Source organism: Vombatus ursinus, unplaced genomic scaffold (genome assembly GCF_900497805.2).
Source record: "Vombatus ursinus unplaced genomic scaffold, bare-nosed wombat genome assembly UNPS02014830.1, whole genome shotgun sequence".
NCBI lineage: Eukaryota > Metazoa > Chordata > Mammalia > Diprotodontia > Vombatidae > Vombatus > Vombatus ursinus.
Genome location: NW_020954608.1, coordinates 26,928,933 through 26,956,873, shown reverse-complemented (window position 1 = coordinate 26,956,873; position 27,941 = coordinate 26,928,933). Strand labels below are relative to the sequence as shown.

Genomic DNA, 27,941 nt, shown 5'->3' with positions numbered 1-27,941 from the left:
AGTACTGACAAACCCTATAATGACTTTTGAATGCCTCAATTTTCCCTTCTCTAAGAGAGGGAAAAGGTAATGCTTTCTACATACCTTAGGAATAAGTTGTGAGAGGGGAAAGTAAGCCAAGACTGACGTCTTCGGAAGGAACGTAACATTTGCATACATAGTAAATATAAGGCATTGAGCATTGGTAGCATTACTCATACAGACAAACAATGTATTCTGAGACCAGGGCATACATGTAGGACATCTCTGCCACGAGCTGGCTACACCAGTAGCTCGTAACTCACATGGTTTAAGGCCAGAACGGCATTCATCTTGATGACTTGCGAACATAGCCGCTTTGTTCAAACTTCAATCCAAGGTCTGATCTTGGACTTGTAGATGTGTCCTTGGGCGCCAACTTCTTCATGAGATCCACTCAGTCTGCTTTTTCCGTGCATGCCTCGCACTCTTCTCCCCAGTGGTGGAGAATCCTTTTCAGCTCAGCCACTCTCATCTTCAACAGATCCACTGATTCTAAGTTCAACCTCTTCTCTGGAAAATAAAAAATATATATACATATCAAAAGATAAAGCCTCTTAAGAGGCAAGGTTTATCTTTTGTTATTGTGCTCAACCTGAGAATACTCAAGTGGGGACTGTGGAAAGCTCCAATTCTTAGAGAAATAAGAGAGATGACACTAAGGAAAACACATCCAACACAATGGTAATAACCCCTATTAGGTCTCTGAGCTACATTCAGTCCCTGAGCCTGCATTGAAATCTGAGGATACTAATTTGAAACCAGACATGGTTCCTTCTATCAAGAGGTTTACACTGTAGTTAGGGGATAAGAAATACACAAAAACTGTATGCTTAGCACAGTATCTGGTACATAGCAGGCACTTAATAAATGTTTATTTACCAGCTGATTGACAAATAACTGGAACTTTATGAATTTTTGTGTAAACATTTAGGGCAGGGGTTTTACTACTGGTTTCTTTCTTGGATTTTAGGGCAGCTAGGTGGCACATTGAGTAGGACACTGGGGCCTGGAGCCAAGAACACCTGAATTCAAACTCATCCTGAGAAATTTACTAGCTGTGTGGTCTTGGGTAAGTCATTTAATCTCTATTTGCTTCAATTTCCCCAACTATATAATAGGGATAATAACAGTATCTACCTCCCCCTGTTGTTGTGAGAATCCAATGAGATAATAATTATGAAGCACTTAGCACAGTACCTGGCACATAGTAAGTGCTACATGAATGTTAGCTATTATTGACTATTATTATTATTTTGTGTCCTATTAATTTCCAGGTGACTTAACTACTACTTTTTTTCTGTATTATAGCTACTTTTTATAGTAGTTACGTTAGTGGAGCTATGTAGGGTATTTTCTCCCTACATCAGCCTTTTTCAATTAAAGCCCTTTTGATTAGATTCATATGACATTAGAAAAAAAAATATTCTTGCTAGTCTTTATCTGGTTCACTTCATCCCTGTGCAGGAACCTATCATTTCTATATTCTAAGCTGCGGTCCTGAAATTCAAACACCATCTCTTAATTATTTCTTCACTTCCCAAATCAGTTTTTCTTTTTTATATACTTTATCTTCAATGGGCATCCTCTTCAACTTATTGCTCAAGATTTTGTAATCTTTGACAACGCTTTCTTAGTATCTTCTGACAGTATCATTTGTGCCTACATCAAACATGAGAAGGAGGTAATTTTCATCTGGTTTTGACAGGCCTTGGGAGGTTCTCTGTCAAGTCTTGGATATGTTCCATGGGAGGACAACAGACTATTGTTCTTGTCAGGTTGACAAATAGCTGCCTCAGTACCCCTAAACAGGTGACCACTACTTGTACTTCAGTGCCTCAGTGATCACTATTTGACATACCTTAGTTGACTTCGGGCATAGAGGGAAACTTACTCCTTCATTTGTCTCTTAAGGAAAAAGAGTGAACCATCATCCCTTTACTGCATTTTTTATGTCTTTCTTTAACTAATAGCAAGAATGCCAATGTGGATGTAAGACAGTTCTTCTAATAATAGGTCCACTAACACTGGAGGATCATTGGACAAAGAGCTCACATTTTAGAGCACCAAAAATTAAATTACTATTTGTAAAAAGTCTAACAACTTTGATTCATAGACTCTTCTTTCTTCCTTTCCATACTTTGTCATTATCATTTCAGACTGAGGGCCATCTATATTTTTATCAGTTTCATGGTCATGTAGTCCCCCAAAAATAAAAAAAAACACTGTATTTTAAAAATAGAGATATAAAGTGTTTGCTAATTCTAATAAAAATAAATTGGAATCTAAACAGAGTTGGACTAGAAAAATTAAGGCTCTTCCAAAAATTTATTCAGAAAGTATCTTCCTTCTTCAAAAGGTGCTTATATTCAGAGAGCTTCCCCACCTCTTTTTGCAAAAAAGTGCTGGGCTTATTGTTCCAACTAAATGACACTTTCATAACCTATGGTCTAGCAAACTCTATACCTATTGCATTTCGTCATTTGATGGCTGACCTTAATAGCACAACTTTTCAGAGCTTAAACCAGCAACTGACAACTCACTCAGTTCTGTTCAACATCAGTTTTCATGCCAACAATGGGCAGAAAGAAAGAATGTAAAAAAGTGGGCATATCAAGATAAGCAGTTTCAGGAGGAAGACTAATTTGCATTAATTAACTGCTTTCCTGGCACTGCACAATTGTGTGTGTGTATGTGTGTGTTTGTGGGTGCTCACACTCAGGCTTTGGCATTTGACATTAATAAAAAAAGAGAGGAAAGACTGTTAAGAGTAGCTAATTCCAACGTTGATAGATTCAGCTCTTCACAGCAATGCAAAAATCTAAGACATCTCCAAAAGTCTCATGATGGAAAAAACTAAGAAGAACTATGGAGTTTGAATGCAGATTGAAGCATGCTATTTGCTCTTTTTTTTTCCCTTCTACTTTGTTTGTTTCTTCTTTCTTGTGGTTCCTCCTATTGGTTCCAATTCTTCTTTACAACATGACTAATATGAAAATATGTTTAATAGGAATGTATATGTATAGCTTATATCAGATTGTGCGCCATCTTGAGGGGGGAGGGGGAGAAAATTTAAAAGCTCGAGGAAGTGATTGTTGAAAACTAAAAATTAATTAATTAATTAAAAAGAAAAGAAAAAAGAAAAAAGTAGCTAATCCCTACCTGAACAGGTCTGTACAGGTACCAAGCTAATTTCTCTGGTTCCCCAGGGACTTCTTTTGTAGGTAGTCATTCCTCCTCATTAATAAGAGGCCATTTGATATTGTTTTGCTTATGTAAGGGTCTTGCCCTACTTCACTGAAGTTAAAACCATTTACATTATAAACCTAATACAAAATAACAGTTTATAATAAGCAGCCTAAGAATCAGAGGTATCATTAGATAAAACTGTAAAGTAGGCAGATTATCACTTTTCTCTACCCCACACACCTTTCCTGGTGCCCCCACCCCATGGTACCTGATTCATTCAGGCTGCCCCTGATTATCTAGGACTCTATTGCTGTGCCTTTCTCAGGAAATATCCAGTGTCACAGACATATCTACCTCCTCCCCTGTTAAAATCTGCTCTCAGAAATCTCTCTCTGCATCTTAAGAGTTGAAGAGAGTCTTAGAGATCATACACAGCTCATTTCACAAAAAAAAAAGAAAACTGAGCTTCAGAGAGGTGGAAAAGACTTGTCCAAAGTCAGATATACATGCTTGGGGACCCAGGTTTCGTCACTCCCAATTTAGGATACATTCTATTATAAAACCATCTTATCCTCCAAAACCAAAAAAGAGCTTTCAAAGATTTCATATAATTAGAATACACTGGGCACTGAAAAGCTTAGGATCTTATTAAATAATTCACATTCCTATCTAGCATAATGTCTTATATGTAGTAGATGTTTTATAAATATTTGTTGAATTGAAACAAAGTGTTAGTGATTGATAATAATTAATATGTTCACTTTGTAGATGCTTCCATGTAGCAGAAAACAATATCTTAACGGTTAAGAAAAAGGTTAATATAATATTAAGAATATCTTAACAATTAAGAAAAAAAAATAGTTCTGTGAAGTTTGGATTCAGTCAAAGGGCCACATTTAAAGACCTAGAAGGCCACAAGTGGCCTCAAGGCCACAGGTTTCCCACCCCTGTCAAAACCTACAGGAATTAAATTGTACTGGAAGCCTTTCAACAATTAGGCCCATAGGCGGCAGCTAGGTGGTACAGTGGACAGAACACCTGCCCTGAAGTCAGGAGGACCTGAGTTCAAATCCGGCCTCAGACCAAACACTTGACACTTACTAGCTGCGTGACCCTGGGCAAGTAATTTAACCCCAATTGCCTAAAGAAAACAAAAAACAAAAACAAAAAAAACCCCACACAATTAGGCCCATGCTAGGAAGACACTTCTGCCTAAAGGAAAGTTCCCAGAACAACAATTATACCTTGTTGAACTACCCATACTTCTCCTTGCTAATCTATTGAACAATAACAGCCGTACTTTCTAACTTGATGTGTCAAATGTCATCTGTCACAACTTGTTCTTTCTGTTTCTCTTGCTAAATGTGACTTTTGCCTGAAGCGAAAGTTGGTTTTACATAAATAACCTGATTCCTACAAACCTAACTCTATTAAGTTAGCTGGGTTTCACGTGGAAGGAAGGCTTATTCCCCTTTTATGTCCTGAAGATTACATATAGTCACAACAGAAACTCACTTTCACTTCTCACTTTTGTCTTTGTATCCCCTACAGGAGACAGCACCTTACATGGTGCTTATTGATTGCCTAAACAGGCAAAATTTTGTTTCTTGGGGTCATAAAGAGCTATAACTATATTCTCTTTGGATGACTATTCTGCTCCAGTTTTAGCAAATTTCAACAGATTTATTAAATGCCTAAGATGTGCTGATCAGTGGGGGAGATACAAAGATTAAATGAGACAGTCCCCATGCTCACGAAATTTGAAATCAAGCAGAAAGAGATGAGACATACACAAATAACTATAAAAACCTAAATTGATGCACAGTAAGTTCAAAGGGAGACCAGGAGAATCACGAAAGAAATGGCACTCAAAAAAGTGGGTAAGAGATTTCAATTGGCAGAAGGCATTCCAAGTGTAGGTAACAGTGTGAACAAACATGGAAAAATGCCAATTGGAATAATGGGGTAAGGTTTGGCAGCACATAACACACGTGGTCAGGAGTAGTATAAAATAGTTTGGTAGTCCCTGATTGTGAAGGGCCTTGAGTGGCTAAGCAAAGGAATTTACATTTTAAGAATTCAAACAGTAGTCAATAGGGAATCACTGAAAAGTTTTAAACAAAGCAGTGACATGACCAGATCTATGTCCAAGGACGATATCTTCATGGAGAAAAGTGTCATTTGAACAGAATTCTAAGAGTGGGCTGGAACTAGATATGTTCCTTGAGGAGAAAAGGCTCTATCTCCAACCAACTGGGGATGCTGACATATACATATTTTACTCTAGTTATACCAGATTTAAGCTCGCAGATCTGACTATCTATCTTCTTTAGCTTCTCACATATCTTTATTGCTGGTACGTGGGCACTCATGGGGTGAGTGACTTCACTTAGGATCTTTGTAGCTGCATCATTTGTTGCTCTAAGATAATAGCACTGAAAAAAAGAATCAACGCAGAGTATTTACAGTGTGAAATAAAATGAAAATTAGAATAATACAGTAGCTCAAAGATTGTCTCTAGAGATGAGAGTAGAAATCATTTGGTCCTTACAATCTAACCCTTAAATACTTAACTCTTATGATTAAAGACATCAGAAAGATAAATTATGTGATGGCTGTGGTCATTTCTATTATAAACTGTCATTTCAGGAATCTATTATATATAGTATTCTAGGTAAAAATATGAAAGTCAAGGTATTTGATGGAGAGATTTAAATAACAAAAATGTTTAAAGGGACGGCAGTTTCATATTTTCACATGTAAGTGGTAAGGACACTACAAAGCAAATTCAAAGGATGTGCTCTCCCTTTTCTTAAGGAATTTAATATATAAAATGGTTCTCAGTGATACAAGAGAAGAGTTAAAATGTCTTGCTGTTGTTGTCTAGATATATGATTTCATCCATATAGGAAGAAACTAGTGATGCGAAAACTTCCTCTACTAATGCAGATTACCACCCTGTCTGTAATTTAAAAGTCTTAGAAAGTTGCCTTGGGACACTGAGAGATTAACTGACTTGCCCAAGGCTACCTGGATAGTATGTGTGAAAGGTAGGACATGAATCCAGGTCTTTCTTACTCTAAGGCCCATCTTTTATCTAATAAAACCTGTTGCCTTTCTCTAGGAAAGGATATACAATAATACATACGCATTTTTTAAAAATTGTGTTTGCATAGCTGTCTGTATATTTTTGCTCTATGTGGATATACACACAGAGCATGTATATACATATACGCGAACACAATTTTTAAAAAAATGCAAATACAATGTAAGTATGAACAGTAATGTAAGATGCTTGGGTTTTGTAAAGATAACTTCAGCTTAAAAAGGGAGCCAAGCCTGTAATTTTGTTTCCATAATGACTAGGATTCCCCAAGGGGAAATAATCTAAAACAAGACCACTATTCAGGGATCTTCTGATCTAAAATAAGACAAATCAGAAGACTGAGAGATTGATTTTTTGATCAATGACTAGAAGCTATTTTGAACAATAGGTAACCTGGGAAGAAAAGAAATCCTCCTAGTCTCAGACAGGCATCTAGTATAGTTAATGTCACCCTTTACAATACCAGTACTCCCATTTTGTATGAGAACTAATCAATGAGAAAAAGATGTGCATCTAGCTCCAAGACAATCACCTGAAGAAAGTAAACTAGAGACTGGAAGTCCTCTGTAAGATCTTAGCATATCAAGAGAAGACTGCTACCCAGTCTTAGCTCCCTGAAAAAGATAGCCTTCTCTAAACAAGGTGGATTCACAAGGAACCCTGACACTGAAGACAGCTTTCAACTGAATTGGTTCAACAAAAGCTCTCAGGCTATTCTGGGCATCAAGCCCTAAGTACTTAACAGTTCCTTAATCTTTCTGGGCCTGAATTTTTCTTTGTAAAAGGAAGGGGTCAGGCTGGATGATCTCTAAGGAAACTCATCCTTAAGTCCTGAAATCTTATGGTCTGTTCAAATGTTTTTCCCTCCACATCCTACCCTCTACCCTCAGTTTACTTGGGGGTACAGGGAATGAGACTGAGGATGATGTTTCTGTGCAATACCCCAACCAGACGCAGGGAGTAGAAGGAAGATTGGGTCAGAGGTCTTGGAGAGATAAAACCTTCCTAAACCTCTGGCCTGGATGCTCTCTATCCTTTCTCTGACTTATCCTTGGGGTATAGTCCACTAGGGAGTATTGTAGATATCCCGAATTATTATAAATTTGTTGAAATTTCATAAGCCCAACCCCAAGAGAGTATCTCACAACCTTCACCTAGAAAAATTGTTACTTGAATTTGTAGAAGATTGTGATTATGCCGACAGCGTTAACCAGAGCAGAAATATATATCACTAAACATAAAACTTTATTAAAAGGCTTATAAAAGTGGTTCATGATCTGTGAATCAAGGACCCTCATGAGTTCACATGGAGTTACTGCAGATAGCATATGAATTCATATCCATATCAAACATTGTCATTTTAATCTTCATTCAACTACAACAAAATACGTAGCATAACTTAATAGCATAAAAAATTCTCTTGGATGAATAAAGGTCTCTCAGATATATGTATCACCTTTTTAAATATACGTAGATGCTGCTATGATTAATAAACAAGTTAATTTAAACAAGTTAATTTAAAATCACTACTTGAATCACTAATTGAAGTCTTTTTTGTCATTTATATTTTCTCAATCAATAGTTACACATTATATAAATAAATACAACTAAACTATGAGAGGGGGATCCCTGATATTTTTTTAATTAAATAGAGATGTTCATATTCATAAAAAGTTTGGAAACAGGTGACCTTAGTTTAACTGTTTAGAAAGCAAAACTAAACTGACTCCTAAGTAACTGAAAATATGCTTTGTTCCATTTTGTTCAAAGATCAATTTAGAATTGTTCTCCAAACTGGATATATTTAAGACAAGCATGCAGCTTAGATGACAACAGAAGGCCATCACGCGAAATGACAAAATTAGCAGTCATTTGCAAGCAAAAAAAGTGAAAATGAAAGGTGAAAAATTACCATACCAGTCGATTTTCTTTTCCTTTGGAATCTAAACAAATGCTGATTAGTTCATTCTCTATAGTTTCCTGGGAAAAGTCAACACCTTTGGTTATTAAGGAGCTGTAGAATCTTTCCAGAAATTCTTTACATACTAGGAAGAAGAAAGAAATTATATTTGTATGCACTATAAAAACTATACACATACACATATTCGTGGAAGATAAATTAAAATAAGGGATATCACTGGTCTTTGTTAGGAGTGTGGATTCAGGTTCTGTCAAAATTGCTTTCAGGCATCTAACTAGTAACTTGGCAAATTAGTCTCTGAACCTACAGTCTGCTGAAAAGCAGGAAGGTTTCTCAAGGCAAGCCCTAAATTTAAAGAAAAAAAAAAAAGGTTGATAGGTTGGAAAGGTGGTCTGGACCTAAAAAGATGAAATTTAATAGGGATAAATATAAAGTCATATATTTGGGTTTAAAAAAAACCATACAAGTATAGGAGAGGAGAGATGTTGCTAAAAAGCAATACATGTTAAAAAAAAAAGATCTAAGAGTTTTAGTAAACTTAACTCAATATATGTCAAAGTGTAAAATAGCCAAAAATTCCAATCTAATAATAGGCTACATTAATGGAAGCATAGTGTGTCCATGTTAAAAGTGATAGTCCCTCTGTACTAGGCCCTAGTCATATCACATCTGGAATATTCTGTCTAGTTCTAGGTGTCATATTTTAGAACAAACAGGATATAGTATTTTCAAAGCATGACTAAGATAGGAAAGCGACTCAAAACCATGCCATATAAATATTGGTTAAAGGAAATGGGGATATTTAGCCTGCAGAAGGAAATATTTTAGTGGAATGTGATAATTATCTTAAAATTTAAAAGATTACCATGTAGAAGAGGCATTAGACATGTTTTGCTTGACCCTAGAGGTTCAAATAAAGATCAATGGATAGAAATTACAGAAAGACAGCTTTCACATTAATAAAGGAAAAGCTTCCTTAAAAATCAAGGCTACCCAAAAGGGGATAGTCTAGAAGAAATTTATGGGAATTTAAACAATCAAACCACATTATGTACTTAAACTATCTGTTATCATGAACTTCAGGGTCTGTCATCATTCATCCACAGGAAGGAAGATGAGAAACCAGCATAGACAGCCTACTTTACCAGACAGAATTCAGGTTTGGGTAGGGTTAGATGACTGCTGAGGTGTGACTGAGAATGAAATAATGACATCTAAACTAGGAATTATTTTCAATTCCTAATTAAGAAATATTTTAAAGCACTAAAGCATTAAGTAAAGTATTATGCTAGGTGAAAAATAGATTAAAAAAAGTTTAGGTAAAATACAGTCCTTGACCTCACGGAATTTACAGAATAGTGTAAGAATTCAGCAAATGCATAATTGACTTTTTCAAGAATCTGTAACTTGATCAGTGAGGATAATCCCATCATAATTCAGTAGATGGTCTTCAAACTATTTAGGCTCAATCTGGTGATTATCTTCTCCAAATTTAGCTAAGCCAATCATCAGAAAGTACAATTATGCTTGACCCATAATCTAAGCCCTTCCAGCTCAGAAGGCCCATTATAGCTGGTGCTTTGCTCTCATAACCTTTGAGAACCCAAGGTAGCTTTTACCCAATGATGAAGCATCAGAAAAGTAAGTCTTAATTCCAATAAATATCTTCAATTCTTGTATCCAGGGCCAGTGGATAAGGTAGAGCATAACTAAGGCATTGGTAGCAATGGGCTAACTGCACCAGGTAGCTTCCTCAAATGGAGAATCAACAGGTATGAAAGAACCAAAATAGAAATCAGCCTTAGAAAATGGAAAATTCTAATGGTAGCTCTATTCTTGAAAAGGAAATTCAAAACAAACAAACCAAAAAAAAACCTGGCAAACTCAAAAATCCTTCTCAACTAAGAGATATATGAATAGTAGCCACAATTCAAATTACTTTTGTTTTCAGTTTTGATTCCTCACAAATTATTTTTAAGGATACCTTAGGTTTTACATCTGTAAAACAGGCAATGTATCACGGTTTATCATCTTCTTCACAGATTCTATCCTCCCTATTCCTCCTACATGACATTTTATCTCCTATCTTTGTGCTTTTGTACATATAGGTCAATTTGGCTGAATTATGGAGCATGTAAAGGGGAAAAGGTTGGAAAAGTAAGTGGGGATGAGGTTGCAAAGGGGAAAATTGGAATTTTAGATCATAATTTTTCATTTGTAAACTCTGAAACCTCAACAATACTCCAAAACCTCAACAAAACTCCATGGAGGTAACCTTGGGACATCAAATATTACACCAGCAGAACAGAACCTTCTACAAGTTTGACCAAGCTGCAAAGGCTTAAAGCACTGCCTTGTCAACATAAAGTGTCTGCTGTCCAAGGGCCAACCTATCTTTGTATAAAGAAGCTCATACACAACCCTTTCTCCACTAGGAAATTAACTCTTTGCTCATGGAGAACCCTGAAACAGAAAAGATAAAAAAATGTTCTTCCATCCTATGTAGCTTCTTTGTGCTTCTACATGGTGGTGGCAGAGGGGCAGAGCCATGCTTAGAGTGCAGTAAGTAAAAATCATAAAGTTTTTAGGGCACTATAAATATTAATTTCACTTGTTATATGTGAAACCTTTACAAACAACTGGTAAAGAAAGTGAAACTCATCTCTATATTGACATTCTTATCGTAAATGATAAAAGTTACAGTAAAATGCACTGATGGTGACAATGGAGTTGGCAATACTGGTTTCATGGTGCACCCAGAGAGAACAGTAAAAATCCAAATGGTTACCTCATCTTTCAGTGTTCATAAGGGGACCACAGTGAAAACAGCTGCAGTTCATATACCAACATGCATTGCAGAGTATGAAAAAGCAGAGCTAGACTATTAAAAACTTGATAAAATCCTCCAAATCTAGTCAACAAATAACAACACACAATGAAGCCATCTAGTTCAACTCCTTTATTAAATTGTGTTCAATTCAACAAGCATTTTTTAAAGTACCTACACTGTGCCAGGCATTGTGCTAGGCACTGGAGATTTAAAGACAAAAGGGAAAATAGTCCCTGCCCTCAAGGAGCTTGTAGTCTGGAAAAGGGAGACAACATGTACACATATAAGTATAAAAAAAATTTATAAAAAATAAATACAAAGGGATTAGAGGGAAAGGCATTAGCAAGAGGCAGGGGAGAAGTTTGGATCAGGAGAGGTTTAAAAGAAGGCAACATTTGAGCTCAACTTTGAAAGGTACATAGGGATTCTGGGAACTGGAGGTAAGGAAGGAATACATTCCAGGCATGGGGGCCAGTCTATTCTAAGGTACAGAGAGAGGAGGGGGATCTTCATCTGTGAGGCCTGTTTGACTAGACTACCTGGAGGGGGAAAAATATATAATAAGGGTAGAAAGATTAGTTGAGACTATGTTATTAAGCAGAGGAACTTATATTTGATTCTAATAATAAGGAGCCACTGGAAATTTATTGAGGAGAATGACATGGTCAGACTTGTGCTTTAAGAAAACAATTTTAGTAGCTTTGCTTACTTGGGTCTCTTTCCAAGCTTTCTGAAAACTTTTTTTTTTTTATCCCTCTACTGTTACTCATTACTTGTAAGGTGATACCCAACACAATCATATTCCCTAAGATCTTGTAAATAAGATTGTACTCCAAACTGGTACTATGCTATCTCTCTGCTTGGCAAGGAAATCAGATATTTAAAAGTTTCCAGGCTCTTTGGGTCTTTTTGTTGTAGTGATTAATTTAATTTAAATGTTAACTTCTTTAGGAAAAATAATAATCTGTGTCATTTTATCCATTTCGCAGAGGGGCCTCGATTACCTACTAAATAGCCTCCTTTTTATTCTTTCTTCTAGTTTGATACTTATTTAGGGCTTTATTCTAGCAAGTTAATGGTCTGAATATACAAATACCTCTGATTAGATAGCTCCTACATGAGGAGAAATCCTCTCATTTTTATGACTTTTTATTGCTCAGTATATCCTATACCTTTTTTCTTCTCTTATAAAACTATTGTGATATGTAGGTGTAAAGCTCCTATATAGTCTACAAATCTTTCAGTCTTCTCATTTGCTCCTCAGTCATTTTTTTCTAACATACTTTTGCTATCTATCCTATGCTTACCTTTGCAGAGAAGTCATTATTAAAGTACATGCTGATTAAATTTGGAGGGTCTTTTTGAGTTCTTCATAGAATCTCTGTACCTCATCATCCGCTGTAATAGATCCTTTGGTAGTGCATAAGCGACAATTAATTTCATGGTCCTCTTAGTAATAGCTAACATTTATATAGCACTTTCTGGTTTTGCAAAGCACTTTACGTTTATCCTCTCATTTAATACCTTACAAGGTGACATCGGGTCTGTTGTTATCCCTATTCTAGAGATGAAGAAACTGAGGCTGTGAGATTAAATTTTCTCAGGGTCACACAGCTATTTTCTGAGGGAGGGTTTAAACTCATGGAATTCCATCCTCTATGCCACTTAGCAGCCTATCAAGGCTTATTATAGTCACTACAATATGAGATTACCAAATGTCGCATGAAATGATGTTTCTTATTTTCCTCAGATGCATGATAAACCCAATCCCCCTGCCTTCTTTATTTGACTCTACAAGGAGGACCTGTGACCCATTCCATTCAGCTTCAATTTCTTTTTGTCTCCTGGCTACATTTACAGTGAGAACATCAAGACTGATAGGGCTGACCATGTCACAGCCTGTTCAAGATGATTCAGAGGCTCCCTATTATCTTTAGGATAAAACGCCACCTTTCCAAACTTCACACACATTATCCCACTCACTTATTCTGTCTTCCAGTCACCTTGGCCTACTTACTGTGTCTATACATGACACCTGATCTGCTGTCTCCACGCCTTTGCACAAGCTGCCCCCCACTATTAGAATGTGCTCTCTCCTCATGTGAACTTCTTCATATCAAAGAGACATAATCTGTTGTCAGTTCAGTATTGAAAGCCTTTGCAATGTGATAAAAATCTGCCAGATTTCACTCTATTGGCATTACCTCCAAGAATACAAGGTTACATCCACATAATGATGAGGTATCTGGAATAGGACCTTGTGTTTTTCTTTCAAGGCTCAGCTCAGTTGCTGCCTCCTACATGAGGCCTATCTTGATCTCCACCATTGTTGGTTACTCATATTTCCTTACTTGTGGGTATACTTTTTCTTCCCAGGAGTAAGTAAGCTCTTTGCAGACAGGGACTGTTTTGTTTTTGTCTTCCTGTCCTCAGTACCTTGTACTGGGTGGCATATAAATAAATGCCTGATGAATGAATGAATGAAAACCCTCAAATATGGTCAATAAATTCCATGGGTAATAAGAAATTGCCTTGTAAACTTTAAAGTGCTAGATAAACGTGAGTCACTATTGGAATAAGACAGACTAGAAAATCTAACTACAATCCAACCAAGCCACTACCAACTACTGAACAGGTGAAGTACAGAATACAGTAACTTGATAATGTAGTAATGCCATCTACAGGAAATAGGCTAAAAGTTTCTTTCTGTAATTCAAGCATTAAAAAATGGTAAAATAATGAAAAACAATATTTATGGTTAAAATCAAAGATTGATGGGCTCAGAACATTTTCATAGGCTCCATTTCATTACTTGTACCACTGAATATCTCTGAAGGTAGAAAGCAGATACTAACCCAAACCCTAGGTGTCATTAAGTTTTTTAAAGAATCCAGATTAGTTCCCACAAAGACATCAGAATCAAGAGGAGAAGAGGGAGAACTATAATAGTTTTTTTCTTAATTAAGTCATTGTTGACTTGTTCCACTTTTGCCCAGTGGTGTCTGAGAACTAGCTTCCAGATGATACCTAGTTCATTGCATCACAGGCTTAGACTACAAGATATGCAGTATTAAGGAATTAGGTAATAGTGAAAATATACTGAACCCTTTTTACCACTGTTATTCCCTTCCCTATGAATGTCCTTGCTACCATATCATCATGAGTTTCATCTGTTGAAATTATAATCAACTAAGTTATTATTGGGTCAAATTCTGTTAGTAAGGCATATATCATCATGGAGAACAGGAGAAAAAGAAGACATGGGGCATAGGGAATGGATATAAAATTTTAAGAAATCTTGTTATCTAATTTAATAAAATCAACATTTATTACTAAGGTTGTAATCTCAAAAAAAAATTTTCATCAAATATACAGAATATTCTTATTTTTAAAAAAAATTCTGGAACTTTGTAAATTTTATTTTGTGTGAGGAGGTCTTTTGCTCAATAAACAAACACTTATTCAGTTCCTATCATGTGCCAGCACTGTGTTAGATTCTAGGTTTACAAAAATGAAAATCCCTTCTCTCAAGAAGCTTATTTCTGCAGTTCCTTTAACTTCTAATATAGTGGTAGACATATAGATATATGTCTCCTAATATGTAGGAGTCATATATGTGTGTGTGTGTGTATATCAATCACTCCATGGTGATATAATGGGTCTTTCCTATAATTGTGAAATCTAAAGGACCTAAGGTCATCTCTCAGTTTTGGATACTACCTTTGTGAACTTGGGAGAGTAACTTTACCTCCCTCGAGTAACTTTACCTCCCTCAAGTAACTTTACCTCCCTCTGGTATCTTCCAGCAACTGAAATTAAATAGAATTTTGTTTATTATAGTTGCTACATTACATTCCAAGCTTCTTGGTTGTTGTGATGGACTAGGCACAACAAAATCAAATAACAGCTAATATAATTGTTTCAATTGGGCTTAGAACTTAAAATCAGTAAATAAGAAAATGATGTTGTATGGCATCTATAACATTTGTCATTCTGTTCACTCTCACCCTTCCTTCCCAGAGCAATTAAGTTGTACTGGGCACTATCTTCAATTTCTTGTATATTTCTATCATTATAAGCTAAATCTCTTCCTTACTAAATTAAGCAGCAAAGCTTTCCCAGGTAAGTGCTGGATGTTGAAGGAATATTCAGGAGGAGCTAAATTTAGAATCACGGAATGGAAAAAATGTAGAGCTGAAACTCACCTGAGATCATCGAGGCAACCCCCTCATATTACAGGTGAGAAAACTGAAATTACTGACTGATTCCCTTCCAATACTCTAGTTAACTGTAAAGCAAAGACTTTTTTTAAAATTGAACTAATTTTCTCTGCTCTTCTGGTTTAGGCCACGTAACTCACTCTTGGCTAATTTTTCTTTTTTCCTTTTGGCAAGAATCAGTTTGCACCCTAGTAACAGATGTCTTCCGGGCAAAAGGATGAAGATATTACCAGCTGAAAAGGAATGAGCCACTTCAGGACTTCGTCCAACTTGCCAGGTTGACATCGGTGGGAAGCGTAGCTAGTGAAAAACTAGGCTCAAGTCCTAGCAGTGGCCACAAAAGTCACTTAACCTCTCAGTGTCCCGGGCTTAGTGTCTCAGAGACAAAGTAATTGATCTGAACTAAAGATTCTCATTCTCTGTCTCTTCCCCATCTCAATGAGAACTAAGACAAACCCTCTAATATATGTATATACCGCATAACACATACTATTAGATCGCAAAGGTAATTTCAGAATCCCATAATTTAATTACTATCCCTCTGGGAGACAGTTTCCTTTTTCTGTCTTTCGGGGGAGGGGGGAAAGGTTGGGGAGCTGGCCAGGTTGTTAACAGCACACCCAACAAATGGTTTTTGAAACAAGGGACGAAAAAAAAAAACTTTGCGGGTGGAGACACTTGCATTCTCCTGCTCCTAGTTATTTATAGCATAAGCCAGGCAGGGAGAATGCAGTGCAAGCAACAGCTGCAGTCCTTGCAGCTCAGCGCCATTACCATGCAAGTTCAGTCTCACCCCCGCTCACCTTCACAGTCGGCCCCCACGCGCACCGGGGAACCTTGCCCCCGAACAGCTATGGGGTCGGCGGCAAAAAGATAGGCAGACAGGGTAAGGGCTGTGAATGCAGCTGGGGTCGAGGGCTGCATGTTGAGAAAAAGTTTCAATTGTGCGGGCCACCCACGGTCAGACAGAAACGCAAAAACCAGGGCTCTCACTATTCTATACAAGGCACCAGCAGAGAGGGGAAAGTGAGAACCTGCTGCCGCACAGAATTTGCCCTTAGTTGCTAGGAAGAATTACGTAAACGTAAACTCTAGTTCCCATTGGCTTATCTCGGAAAAGGGGGATGAAGCAATGGAGCCTCTCTCCCAGGCGTCAACACCCCCACCTCCTCTTTTCAACTGGCGCTTGCGCTCTCCTCCACGCGCTGGGCGCTCGTACCTTGGAGAGGAAACCGACGCAGGCGCGACGCCTCACGATTCGCCCGGCCCCTGCGTAGCGAGGCGGGAGTTTGGTCTTGATTGGCGGAGAAGGCCTTAGGCAGCCGTGGGATTGAATGGGCAGGCTGGGCGGAAGGGAGGGGGAAGCGTGTGGTTACCGCGGTGCTTGATGGGGCTGCTCCGAGACCGGTAGCGACCGCCGTTGTGAGAGCAGCCCGTGCCGCCGCAGCCTCATGGCGGCCATCGGAGTCCACCTGGGCTGCACATCTGCTTGTGTGGCCGTCTATAAGGTAAGGGAGGACGGCGGCGGCGCAGAGAAAATCGGCTTGCTAAAGTCTCCCCAGACTCGGGGGTTGATCCCTTCCTTTGGTTACCTGGAGGGCCAGGCCGGGGGTAATGTCGCCCAGGGTCGCCTTTCTGCGGTAGCGAAAGCCGAAGGACGCCTCGGGCCGGTGCTAGACTCTCGACTTTCTGACCCCCCCTCCTCTTCCGTCTTCACCCTTCATATCCAACCTTCCCAAATCCCTCTCTATTCCCTCTCTCACCCCCCATCCCCCACCTCAGGCCGATCTCTGCGGGGGGGGGGAGACGCGCCTGGCGCCAAGGAGGGTCGCGGGACGGTGACGGGAGGTGTGGAGTGACGTCACGGTAGCATGCTCCTGACGTGGACCCTTGGCCCCGGCGTCGGGCGGGGGCGAGACTGGGAGGAGGGCAGGGGGGTGTTCTGGGGTCAGAACTCGGAGGTTCCGGGGCTTCTCCAAACTCCTGCGGGAGGGAGCGAGGGAGGGAAGGGCGGGGTAGCCTCGGCCTGCGACCCAGAACTGTTGCATTCTGTGCTAGAGCTTTGACTCTGGAGGGGAGCGTGGGTGAGTATGGCTTCTTACTTGGTCTGTTTAACATGGAAGGTTTCCCGAGTCCTAAGTAGGGAAAGCGGCGTTGGAGGGCCTGGGGGATGCGGGTGGGAGGGGGGATCGGGCCCTTCTGTCAGCTCCTTCGAGAAGAGAGATGAACAGGGTTTTTGTTTTTTCCTGCCACCAGTTTTATCCCTTCTGAAAATAGGATCTATCAGGAAAAAAACAGCTCCCATAGGGTTAGTATTACTTAATCCGGAGAAAAGAAAGTGTGTGGGTGTGGGGGCGGAGAGGGTGACTTAATAATGATCTTTCAGTGTTGTAAGGAAGGTTGTTATTTCACATAGGATGCATTAACCAATTATTGTCTGTGCAGAGGACACCAAAAAGAAATGGGTGGATTCAGTATAGAGGGCGTCTTCTAGTTAAGGAAGGGCAAGCGCCCATTTAACTCTGTTAAATGAATAATGATAATACATTGCTGAAGTCTAAAATATTTATTTAGCACCAAGATGTCCCCTTGGATAAGGCCAGATTGTGTAAAGAATATGCAGCTATCCACGTAAGAAATACAGTCACAACACTGTAAGCTCACATAATCATTGTGTCACTTAAAATTACTGTTTCTTTTTTTTTTTTCATATCTCTCCCTAGGATGGCAGAGCACATGTGGTTGCTAATGATGCAGGTGACAGAGTCACACCAGCTGTGGTTGCTTATTCAGAAAATGAAGAGGTATTAGTCCCTTCAGACTTCTTTACTTTGTAGTAATCAAAAATTAGATACATTTTAATTTATGGCTCTTTTGCAGGTTGTTGGTTTGGCAGCAAAACAAAGTAGAATAAGAAATATTTCAAATACAGTTATGAAAGTAAAGCAGATCCTTGGCAGAAGGTAAGGAGCTCGATCTTAATATGAAATTATACATTTCTCTCAGGAAGAGAGGTTTGTAATCAAATTGTGATGTGAAAATAGTAACTCTGGAATTATGTTACTGCATTTGTAATTGGGGAATTATCAAGAGCAACATAATGGGATACTTACTTGCTTTAATTTATGATGTTAGGTCTCTCTGTCTTTATGAATTGTCACCCATTAACATTTCCATTACGCACTGTGGCTTTGGAACATAGTAAACAAATATTTCTGTATTATTTCAGTGGAGATAATAGGAACTTTTGACATTTTTGAGTTAAATATTTAGGGGAGGTGGAGTGGTGATGATAATGAAACAAGATAATATAGAAGAAACTTGGAGAATTTTATTTTAGTACAGTTGAATTTTTTGGTGACAGCTTCAGTAGATGTCAGTCTTCTATTAACAGTGCCTTTGTGTAGGTTCTTCTCTAGACTAACTTTTCCTGTTTGTCTCTTAACGTGCAAATTTAATCATTGTAGAAACAACTTAATTAATGTCTTAAATAAGAATCAAGTTAATCATCCACTGCTCTAACTTTAATTAAAAGATTAAAGAGACTTGCTTTCCCAGACTTCTGTCTCCTGAAATTATAGATTACAATAATAATTAAAGGTTTTATATCCTTGTAATAATAATACTTTACATAGCGCTTTTAAATTTTCACAACACTTCCACATCTTTTTTTATTTTCATACCAGCTCTGAGTTTGAAAGAGCAGTTATTAACGCGTTTTACAGATGAGGAAACTGAGGCACTGAGCTTCTAGTTTGTCTAATGTTTCACAGTGAAATAACTAGAATTTATTGGTCTTCTGACTTTAATCACAGTCTCTTTCCAAGGTGCTACATGGAGAATTTTGAGTAGAAATTAACTTAAAATTCTGAAGTTGGGCTCATAAATGAATTAGTTTTAAGCCTCATTCCCTGTGTAGATGCAGGAATCTTAATCAAAATGATCAATTACCTGTCTTGGTTAAATTGAACTCATGTTATTTTTTCTTCTTAGGCTGTCTCTGCACTAGCCAAAACCAAAATACAGGGATTTTTGGAGGGGTGGGGTGTAGTAGTGCACAATTTTGTTGTGACAACTACATTTCCACACTACCCTTTTTTGCCATAAGTAGAAAAATTCAGCTTATTGAAAACAAAACATAAGTGCCAGTAGTTTTTAGGCCCTAAATTCCACCCCCAAGTCAGGCAAGTATAGACAGGTTCATTGGTTTGAAGCTTTTTAAGTACCCAACAGGATTGGGGTGGTAGAGGGGGAAGTGTTGCAAACAGCCAGAATTACAAATGACTAGCTTCTGTCATATTTCCAGTTTCAAAAAAGTTTCTAGAAACTCTGTGCTAGCAAAGGTAACTTAATGCTTTTCGGGTCACCTAAAAAGATGCCTCTAAGTAACAGTGCCAATCAGGTAGCCATCTCATTGTGGCTCTCTCCTGGTACTTTGCGGTCAGTCTAGCAAGGTTAGTAAAACCTGTGTCCTTAGGGCACACTGACAGCAGTGGGCTGCTATGGCTTCTCCAGAGTTGGCTGCCTCATTCTCCAGGCCCTATTTTCTACAAGTTCCCTTTCTACCAAACAGAATCTTTACAGACATAGTTATAGTCACCAGGTCTTGGCCTTGGAGGCAACCCAACCTTCTGTGGAGGAGTCAGCCCTCAAGTTGCCACGCCCACAGAGTGCTTTATTGGTCTCCCAACATCCATCCCAGGCTTACTCCCAAAGCCAGGCTTACTCAGCCTTGGCCCCATGCCTATCAATGAACTACTCACCAGTAGTACCATCTAACTTGATGCCAAAGTCTTCCTTACACCCTCCATGTAACTCATGCCCATCTGGCCTTCTAGCCAGACATGCGGTCCTTGGACCTGGTTCCACAGCAATTAGTCCCGAGAAGGAGGAAGCAACTGGCTCCAGGAAATATACTGAGACCACACAGAGCTTCCCCCAAGTCTTCATTGTTGCATCTTGATGCTCAGGAGCCTTCAACAGTTTCCCATTCCACAATGGCCACTACCAATAGCAGTGCGGGCATCCGCTGGTCCAGACAGGAGACACGTACTCTTCTGGCCATACTGGGTGAGGCAGAGTATATTCAGCGCCTCCAGACTGTCCACCATAATGCAGATGTCTATCAGGCTGTGTCAAAACGAATGCATCAGGAAGGTTTCCGCCGCACAGAACGTCAGTGCCGCTCCAAGTTTAAAGTTTTGAAGGCTTTATATTTAAAGGCTTATGTTGCCCATGCCACCAGTATGGGTGACCCTCCACACTGCCCATTTTATGATACACTGGATCAGCTTCTCCGAAATCAGGTAGTGACTGACCCAGATAATTTAATGGAGGATGCTGTCTGGACCAAGCAATGTGATCAGAACTTAGTAGCCTCTGACCTCCCAGGGGAAGAGGGAAACAGCAACTTGAAGGCAAAGAGGAATCAGGCAGCAGATCATCAAACTATCTTGAGAGCAGCTAAGGAATCAGATGAGAATTGTCACCTAAGTGTGGGAATCGGTAACCAGCTGCCTGAAACCGGTGACCTTGAGGATTCCTGGGATGAAGCCTCAGGTGCAGGTAACTCCCAAGAGTGAGAAAATATTGGGGTCCTACAATGCCATGGTCTTAGGCACCAAGTGCATGGTTGGGGGGTGGGGTCCTGCCAGTGGTCTTCCTCAAGCCTAGTGAATCATTGGTTTAGGGATGGGTGGATGTACGAACTATTGGCTTCAAAAGCCCACGCACTTGGGTCTGTCATCACAGGTTAGGACTCTGAATCCCAGAAGATGAAATTCTAAGTAAATCCAAAGTTGTGACAGCATTATTTCTTTAGATTACTGTAAAGAATTTGTAGTTTTAGATTCACAGTTTGGATAGGTAAGAGGAGGGGGTCATGAAGGTTGGGGAAAGATTGTATAGGCATAGCAACTTTATCCTCGTAACTCCAAAAGCCAGGGCCTGGATTCCTTCCTAACCCAAGTGAAAAGGGCGGCTTCCAGGAGCTATCGTAGTCTATTTGCGGCTGTTTTCTGCTGCTGGCTTCAAAGCATTCCCTTAGCAGAAAAGTCCACTTTGCAACATTGTTGCTTTGTTTTGCAGGCTGCTCTCAAGCGATCCCCAGCTACAGCAGCTCCCACAGCCTTTACAGAGGTGCAGTTGCTCCCTGTCATAGCAGCACTGTGACCAGAGTGGGTGTGTCCTGTGAGCCGGGTCCCTGCGCCAGCACCAGCCGCAACACCCTTGGTATAGCCTCCACCCAACAGCCCCAAGCCTCTTCCTCTAGAATCCATCTTGTTTCTGGTGGGGATGGGACTTTCACCAACCAACCACCCCCAAGGTGGGCACGGCGTAGAAGGCGTTCAGTGGCGAGGACCATTGCTGCTGAGTTGGCAGAAAACAGGAGACTGGCACGAGAACTTTCCAAGCGTGAGGAAGAAAAACTGGACAGGCTGATTGCTATTGGTGAGGAGGCCAGTGCCCAGCAAGACACGGCCAATGAGCTCCGCAGGGATGCTGTAATTGCAGTCAGACGTTTGGCTACAGCAGTAGAAGAAGCAACTGGTGCTTTTCAGCTAGGACTGGAAAAATTGCTTCAGAAGTTAATTTCAAGCACCAAAAGTTAGGGGCCTGTTGTAAGAAAGTTATTCCCTAAACTAGTAGTAGTAACATCTGCTTTCTAATGGCTGCCCTCAATGTTCCCTGACATCTTTTCTTGTGCAACTGGCCCTCAGAAAGAGGGAAGATGAACCATATATTTGTGGAGCAACAGGAGTACATACACAGGCCAGTTCCTTTCCTGGAAGCCCATTACTAGTTAATGGAGGACTCTCCAGAAATATGTGGGCCAGCATGGTATTTAGAAAAAGTCTGCGGCTGGAAGTCAGGAAGTCTCTAGTCCTGCTTCTGCCCTTGACTTCCCGTGTGTCCCCAAGTTCTTAGGCAATTTAGATCATCTCCCTGTGCATCGATATCCTGCTATGTACAAAGGGGAATAATAATACCTGTCATACCTACCTCACAGGGTTGTTGTGAGGCTCAAATGGATAGTAGATGTGAAAGCATTTAGAAAAGTATACTGTGTAAATGTAAGGTATTATTCATAAATGTGACCTTGGCTGAGGCAAGCCTGGGATGAGGCACATCAGATTGCCAGGTATATAAAAATGCGGTTATTAGCAGTAACCTCATTCTTTGAGCCCTGCACCCACCACTTGTTTGTTTGTTTTTTTGTTTTTTTAATTCTACTTGACTGCTACATAGAGTGATTCCTTGCTGTTTTTTTTTAAATCCCTCTACAATCATACAGTGGTTGCAAATGATATGTACCCTTTTGAATACATTTTTCACTGCTATAACTATATCACATCTTGACATGTAATACAAACTATAGCAACCAGATTAGCTCCTTCCCCATCCCCCTCTTTTTTTTCATTCATCTAGTTCCTATTGCACCACTAGGGGGGTAGAATTAATGACTGACAGGGAACTGCAATAGTGTGATGTCATGTTTCCATATTGATGAATGATCTGTGGTGAAATGAAATATTGAATGTTATATAAAGTTTTAAATGTAAGTAAATACTTTGCATTTCATATTATGTAGTTCCTTTATGTGCATAAATATATATTAGTAATTAATTTGGTTTGTTACCATCTGAGCTTTCTAGAAACAAATGACTTGGATTGTTAGTTTCCCTGCTCTGCTTCAAGCTGATTTCATTTTTCTAGGCTAGCAGCTTTTCTGTCTAGTGTGTGTTAGAGGGCATGCCTTGGAAAACTTCCCATCTAGGGAACCTGTTAAAATCATACTTTCTCCACTGTTGGTTCACCTAGTTGAATGGCTAATAACGTGTGAGACCAAAGCATAACATCTCCTGCACCTGTTAGGAATGGAGTGGATGGAGACTCTCTTGAACAGATCACTGTTCTTTTGAAGCACAGACCCTAAAGCAAACCTTTTTGTCCTTGTTTTTAAATCATTTCTCTGTAATACTTAGTAGACCTTGAATTTCTATTCAGTGTTCTTCATTTACAAGAGACCAAAAGATTGTAAAAACAAAACAAAAAAATATTTTGGGGTGGTGTGCCTATTATCTCTAAATTTACTTTCCAAGAGGAAACCATTGTCTGCAATCATTAAACCCAGCTAGAGCTTTTACATTTTGTGAATTAATTTAGGAGATTATTTTGTTTGTTAATCTTTTCAAGGGGGTGGGAGGGAGAAGGAGGTGGTGATACATACAAGAGACTTTTTAAATTGATGAGGCTTTCCAGAATTTTAATTGTCTGTGGCGGGGGAAACATCTTTTTTTTTTTTTTTTTAATGTGTGACTTAAGTATCTGCCTGAAAATTGGGGGGTGTAATAGGGGACAGGGACTGTCCAAAACACCACAGAGACAAAATGAGAACATTTAGTGCAAGTTTAGCACCTTGGAGAGATAATAGACATGCAGTCTACTATGATAAATGTCATATATTGAGTAATGAATGTGGGAGGAAAGCTGGTATAGTGGAAAGAGCTCTAGAATAGGAACCAGGATACTTCAGCTCTATTCTTGGCTCTTATCGTTATATTGCTTTGTACCCTTGGACACTTAACCTTTCTGTATCTTCTTCATCTAGAAAATGTTAGAGTTGGACTTGAAAATTTTTTAAAGATTCTTTCCAGCTCTCAAAAGTTATGATTCAAATGTTAACAAAAATTAATGAAATTTTAGCTTTTGCGGTAAATATGTAATACGTATCTGAAAATTTGTTTTAAATTACTTTTAAAGGGCAGTGAAGGAGGGTTTAATTTAATATTTACTAAGGCACTGATCTCTTAAATTCCATATAAAATATCAAAGATACCATCCCTACTTTCAAAGAGTATATTAAGGTGGTGAATTACTCATTTTTAGACCACTTTTTAAAAATTCTTTTTGAGAGCCCTCATGTGGAGGTATATAAATCTAAAGAAGCCAAGATTAAGTAGGCTTCCCTGGAAGAGATTGCTTGATATAAAGAGCTCAGCCTTTGGCATGCTAAGCTGTTGGTAGTGAAACAGGGCTATCAGTGAGATGCGTAAGAACATGGGTGGAGAGGTGGAGCTACAACCATGAGAAATACTATCTTGGTTGTACTGACTTGATGGCCAAGCAGACGAAGTTAGCCAGGTGGTGTATGTAAAAGGTATAGGTCTCAGGAGTACTTAGAGAGTAGGCAGAATAAAGAGGAATATGTGTTGAAAGTTATTGAAGGAGTGAAGAGAAAATATGCAGATAATCAGGAGAGAATAGTATCTTAAATGGTAAAGGGTGTGACTAGGAGTCAGGTTTTTGCCTGGGTCCTAGTCCCATCTCATTACATAACCATAGGCATGTCATTTCACCACTCAGTGCCTGAGGGTCCTCATCTGTGAAAGGGGGATAAACAATAATAACCGTCCTACCTCACAGGGCTGTTGTGAGGATTATATGAAATAAGAATTTGAAAGTGCTTTAAACACTTAAAGCACTATATAACTGTAAAGGATTGGTGAAGTTGGAGACCCATATCACATCAGTGGTGGTGTATGCAAAGCCTCTGGGCAAGAACTATATATATAGGCGAAGCCTATGGAGAGGGAGGAAGAGAATCCTATCCATCCATTAAAGGTTGGGGGAGATGGGCCAGAACTGACTTCCTTTCTGCCTTCCAGAAACCATGATGTGCATGAGGTGCTCGTTGTACCAACCCCCATAGTCTGTTTTTTTCTGTTTAATAACTGAATCCTGATGTGAACAAATAAAGTTTTTACTTGTATACAGTTGTGGCCAATCCACTGCTTCCTTAGATATTCATATTCATTCCTTTATCTTCTCCATTCCTGCTTTCTTTTTCACTTACCTTTCCATATGTATCTATAAGAGGTATTTATGCTTCCTCCAAAAGTCAGGTGAGAGAAGTGAGTTCCTCATAAGATTAGAATAGAAATCACCTCTGTTGATTAAATTACTGTTCAAAACAAGCTTTTTGGTCCCATGCTATATATGTGCCATAAGCACAAAAATTTGAATTCTATCACTATTTTTCAGGGTTCAAAACCAAATAGACTTTGTCAGGTGGATGTCTTTATTACAACCGAAAATATTAACTGATCCAAGATGTATTCTTAGGACTGAGAATGAAGTTTAAATCCATTGTCTTTTACTGACAGGCTTTGATGGAAAGTAGGGGACTTTTCTTCAGATAATACAGGGATTCCTTTTGGCAATAGAAATAAAAACAGGACCCTAATTAGTGAATTCACCAAATCCTACCCTGCTGCTTGCCTCTTTGTCTGACATACACTTTCTGTACATAATAGTCAAAATTTATCTCAATCATATTGTCTGTTGAGTCACTAAACGAAGTGAAGGCCAATTTAGACATGCAGCTTTAATTTTAAAAGCTTTGGAGGGGCATCCTCTTTTATAGATAGCCATGTTTAGTAGATAAGAACCTGAAAGAAAGGATAGAGAAAATTTGATGAGAGTAGAAGAAATTGGAAAACAGTTATGAGATGCTTTAGTTAAATTTGTTCAAAGGGGCGGTTTTTGAAAGTTGTTTGTTCTTTGGCAATTGAATCATTTCTTGTCTAGCTCCTTTGATAAATCCTTCAGACTTCACTTTTTTAAAAAATGAAATAACCATAGTAATTACCTCACAGGATGATCTCTGGGCTGCAGAAGTTCCTCTTAGGATACTAATTTCTGCCTTAGGACTAGGATATATACCATTTTTGCCTTCAAAAGTGAAGAAAGTGCTTTCAGAGGTTTCACTGGTCTCATTGCTCCCCAATGTTTTCATTGTATCAAGTTGAAAAGAAGTATTGAGTGCCTACTTATAGGGTATTTTATAACTCCTGCCCATCTTTTTTTCTGACTTGTATTTGCTTCTCTCTCTTTTTTCCTCATCATGTATTTGACTGCATTCTTCGGTCTGCCATCCTGTCACATTTTCTACATAGGTACAGGTATATAGGTTTGTTGCTTCTATCTCATAATTTGGGGGTTGTTTTTGCAATGTTCAGACACTCAAATGTGTAAATATCGCAGTAGGTTAAAGTAGGTTTGATGGCCTGGGTTGCAACCATAGATTCTCTAGCCTTCTTAATCCATCTTAATTTTGTGGTTTGGGACCATGGGATCACAAGTAAAACTAACAGAAAGTCATCAATGGGATAAAAATTTACCACCCAACATAAATTCCACTCCTGGTAGTACAGTCAGAACAGGAAATGAAGAATATGTATACTTTTTAAAAAATCTTACTATAATAACTATGTCTTGTTTAACCCTGTTTTATCTTCTTATAAAATTTAGAGAATGTTGAATTAACATCTTGACATATTTTTATGATTAAAGTTCAGTGATACTGGGGGAAATCAAATTATAATTTTTAGTCTGTTTTGATAATATGGACTTTAATACATAGCATTCTTTTTTCTTATATTGACAGCCCTGGTGACCTGCAGGTACAGAAGTACATTACAGAAAGTAAATGTCCAGTGAGTATAATCCTATTATTCCCAGAACACTAGATAATTTTGATGGTCATCCGTCACCTAACTTTGTTTAGGAACTTGCTTTTTTTGTAGAAAAATTATTTTATTATTTAACTTAATTATGCTTTTTTCTTCATAGGTCATTGAAAAAAATGGAAAATTCCAATACGAAATAGATACTGGAGAAGAAACCAAACTTGTTAACCCAGAAGATGTTGTAAAGCTGATATTTAGTAAAATGAAAGGTATTGAATAAAGTCCATAAAATAGAAGTTTCTCACATCATCCTTTTAAGTGGGCTTCAATTGGAAGAAAAGCATTTTTGAGCTGTGTGAAATAGTAGCATAGTCAAAAAAACATTGGAGTAGATTTCAGGTCACCCCATTTCTAGTCTTTGGCTATCCCTCAAAATAGCTGGGTGATCTTGGACAAGCTACTTCACGTCCTTGAACCTCTGCGAAAAATCTTTTCCAGTTCAAATGTTATTCTTTGATGAGTTTTGGAGATAGAACTGCATTCCTGACACCTAAACAATGCTGAAACATTCTATTTACCTGTTTGGAACTCATACCACTTAAAACAGACTGCTTTTTAGAGTGGCTGATACCAAAGGCCCATCATCTGGAAAACTGGGGAAGAAAATTAGTAGGCTAGGGAGATAAGGTATGAATTGCAAAAAGTGGTTTGTTAAGGAAGTATTTGACATCACAGATGTCTGATGCTACTATTCACTCTTTTTTTTAAACCAGTACAATGTATTTTTAAAAATGTTTGTGTATGTATATGTGTAAACAGAAACTGCACAGTCTGCCTTGGGCTCAGATGTCAGTGATGTAGTTATTACTGTCCCGTTTGATTTTGGAGAAAACCAAAAGAATGCTCTTGGGTAAGTAGAATGAGGTATTTTCTTTTTTGGTTGATTAAAGGAGTTAAAAACTCTTGGAATTAAAATTTTTAAAACTTCACATAGCTAAAGGTGAAATCAGATTTGAATCTAATGTCATTTAGTGAAATGTCAGTAGAACATAAAATTAGACATGGTTCTTTTCTAATTGGTTTGATTGATGACACTTTTTTAACTAGTGTCTTATTTTGGCCCTTTATAAATCATTTAGATTTAATTTCATGCTTTAAAAATTTTATGGAAATAAACAACTTTAGA

General features: G+C 38.6%; 2 protein-coding genes across 4 annotated transcripts in view; one reads left to right on the top strand and one right to left on the bottom strand.

Moving 5' to 3' along the window:
• Positions 1 to 233: 233 nt before the first annotated feature.
• Positions 234 to 16,208, bottom strand: CDNF (cerebral dopamine neurotrophic factor). The gene is made up of 4 exons (XM_027838516.1): positions 16,088 to 16,208; positions 8,231 to 8,358; positions 5,501 to 5,642; positions 234 to 531 (listed from the first exon to the last, which is right to left on the bottom strand). The coding sequence occupies exons 1-4, from the start codon at positions 16,206 to 16,208 to the stop codon at positions 416 to 418; spliced, it is 507 nt and encodes a 168-aa protein (XP_027694317.1). The 3' UTR covers positions 234 to 415.
• Positions 16,209 to 16,664: 456 nt separating this feature from the next.
• HSPA14 (heat shock protein family A (Hsp70) member 14) overlaps positions 16,665 to 27,941 on the top strand; it is a 33,444-nt gene continuing 22,167 nt past the window's right edge. The window contains exons 1-6 of one of the 3 annotated variants that reach the window (XM_027838599.1): positions 16,665 to 16,792; positions 18,008 to 18,088; positions 18,165 to 18,247; positions 26,734 to 26,782; positions 26,919 to 27,024; positions 27,575 to 27,665. In XM_027838599.1, the coding sequence (XP_027694400.1) occupies positions 16,736 to 16,792; positions 18,008 to 18,088; positions 18,165 to 18,247; positions 26,734 to 26,782; positions 26,919 to 27,024; positions 27,575 to 27,665 (467 nt within the window). In that variant the 5' untranslated portion in view covers positions 16,665 to 16,735. Of the gene's footprint in view, positions 16,793 to 18,007; positions 18,089 to 18,163; positions 18,248 to 20,122; positions 20,850 to 21,371; positions 25,061 to 26,733; positions 26,783 to 26,918; positions 27,025 to 27,574; positions 27,666 to 27,941 lie in introns of those variants that run through there. The other 2 variants (XM_027838601.1, XM_027838600.1) reach the window with 2 other exon arrangements.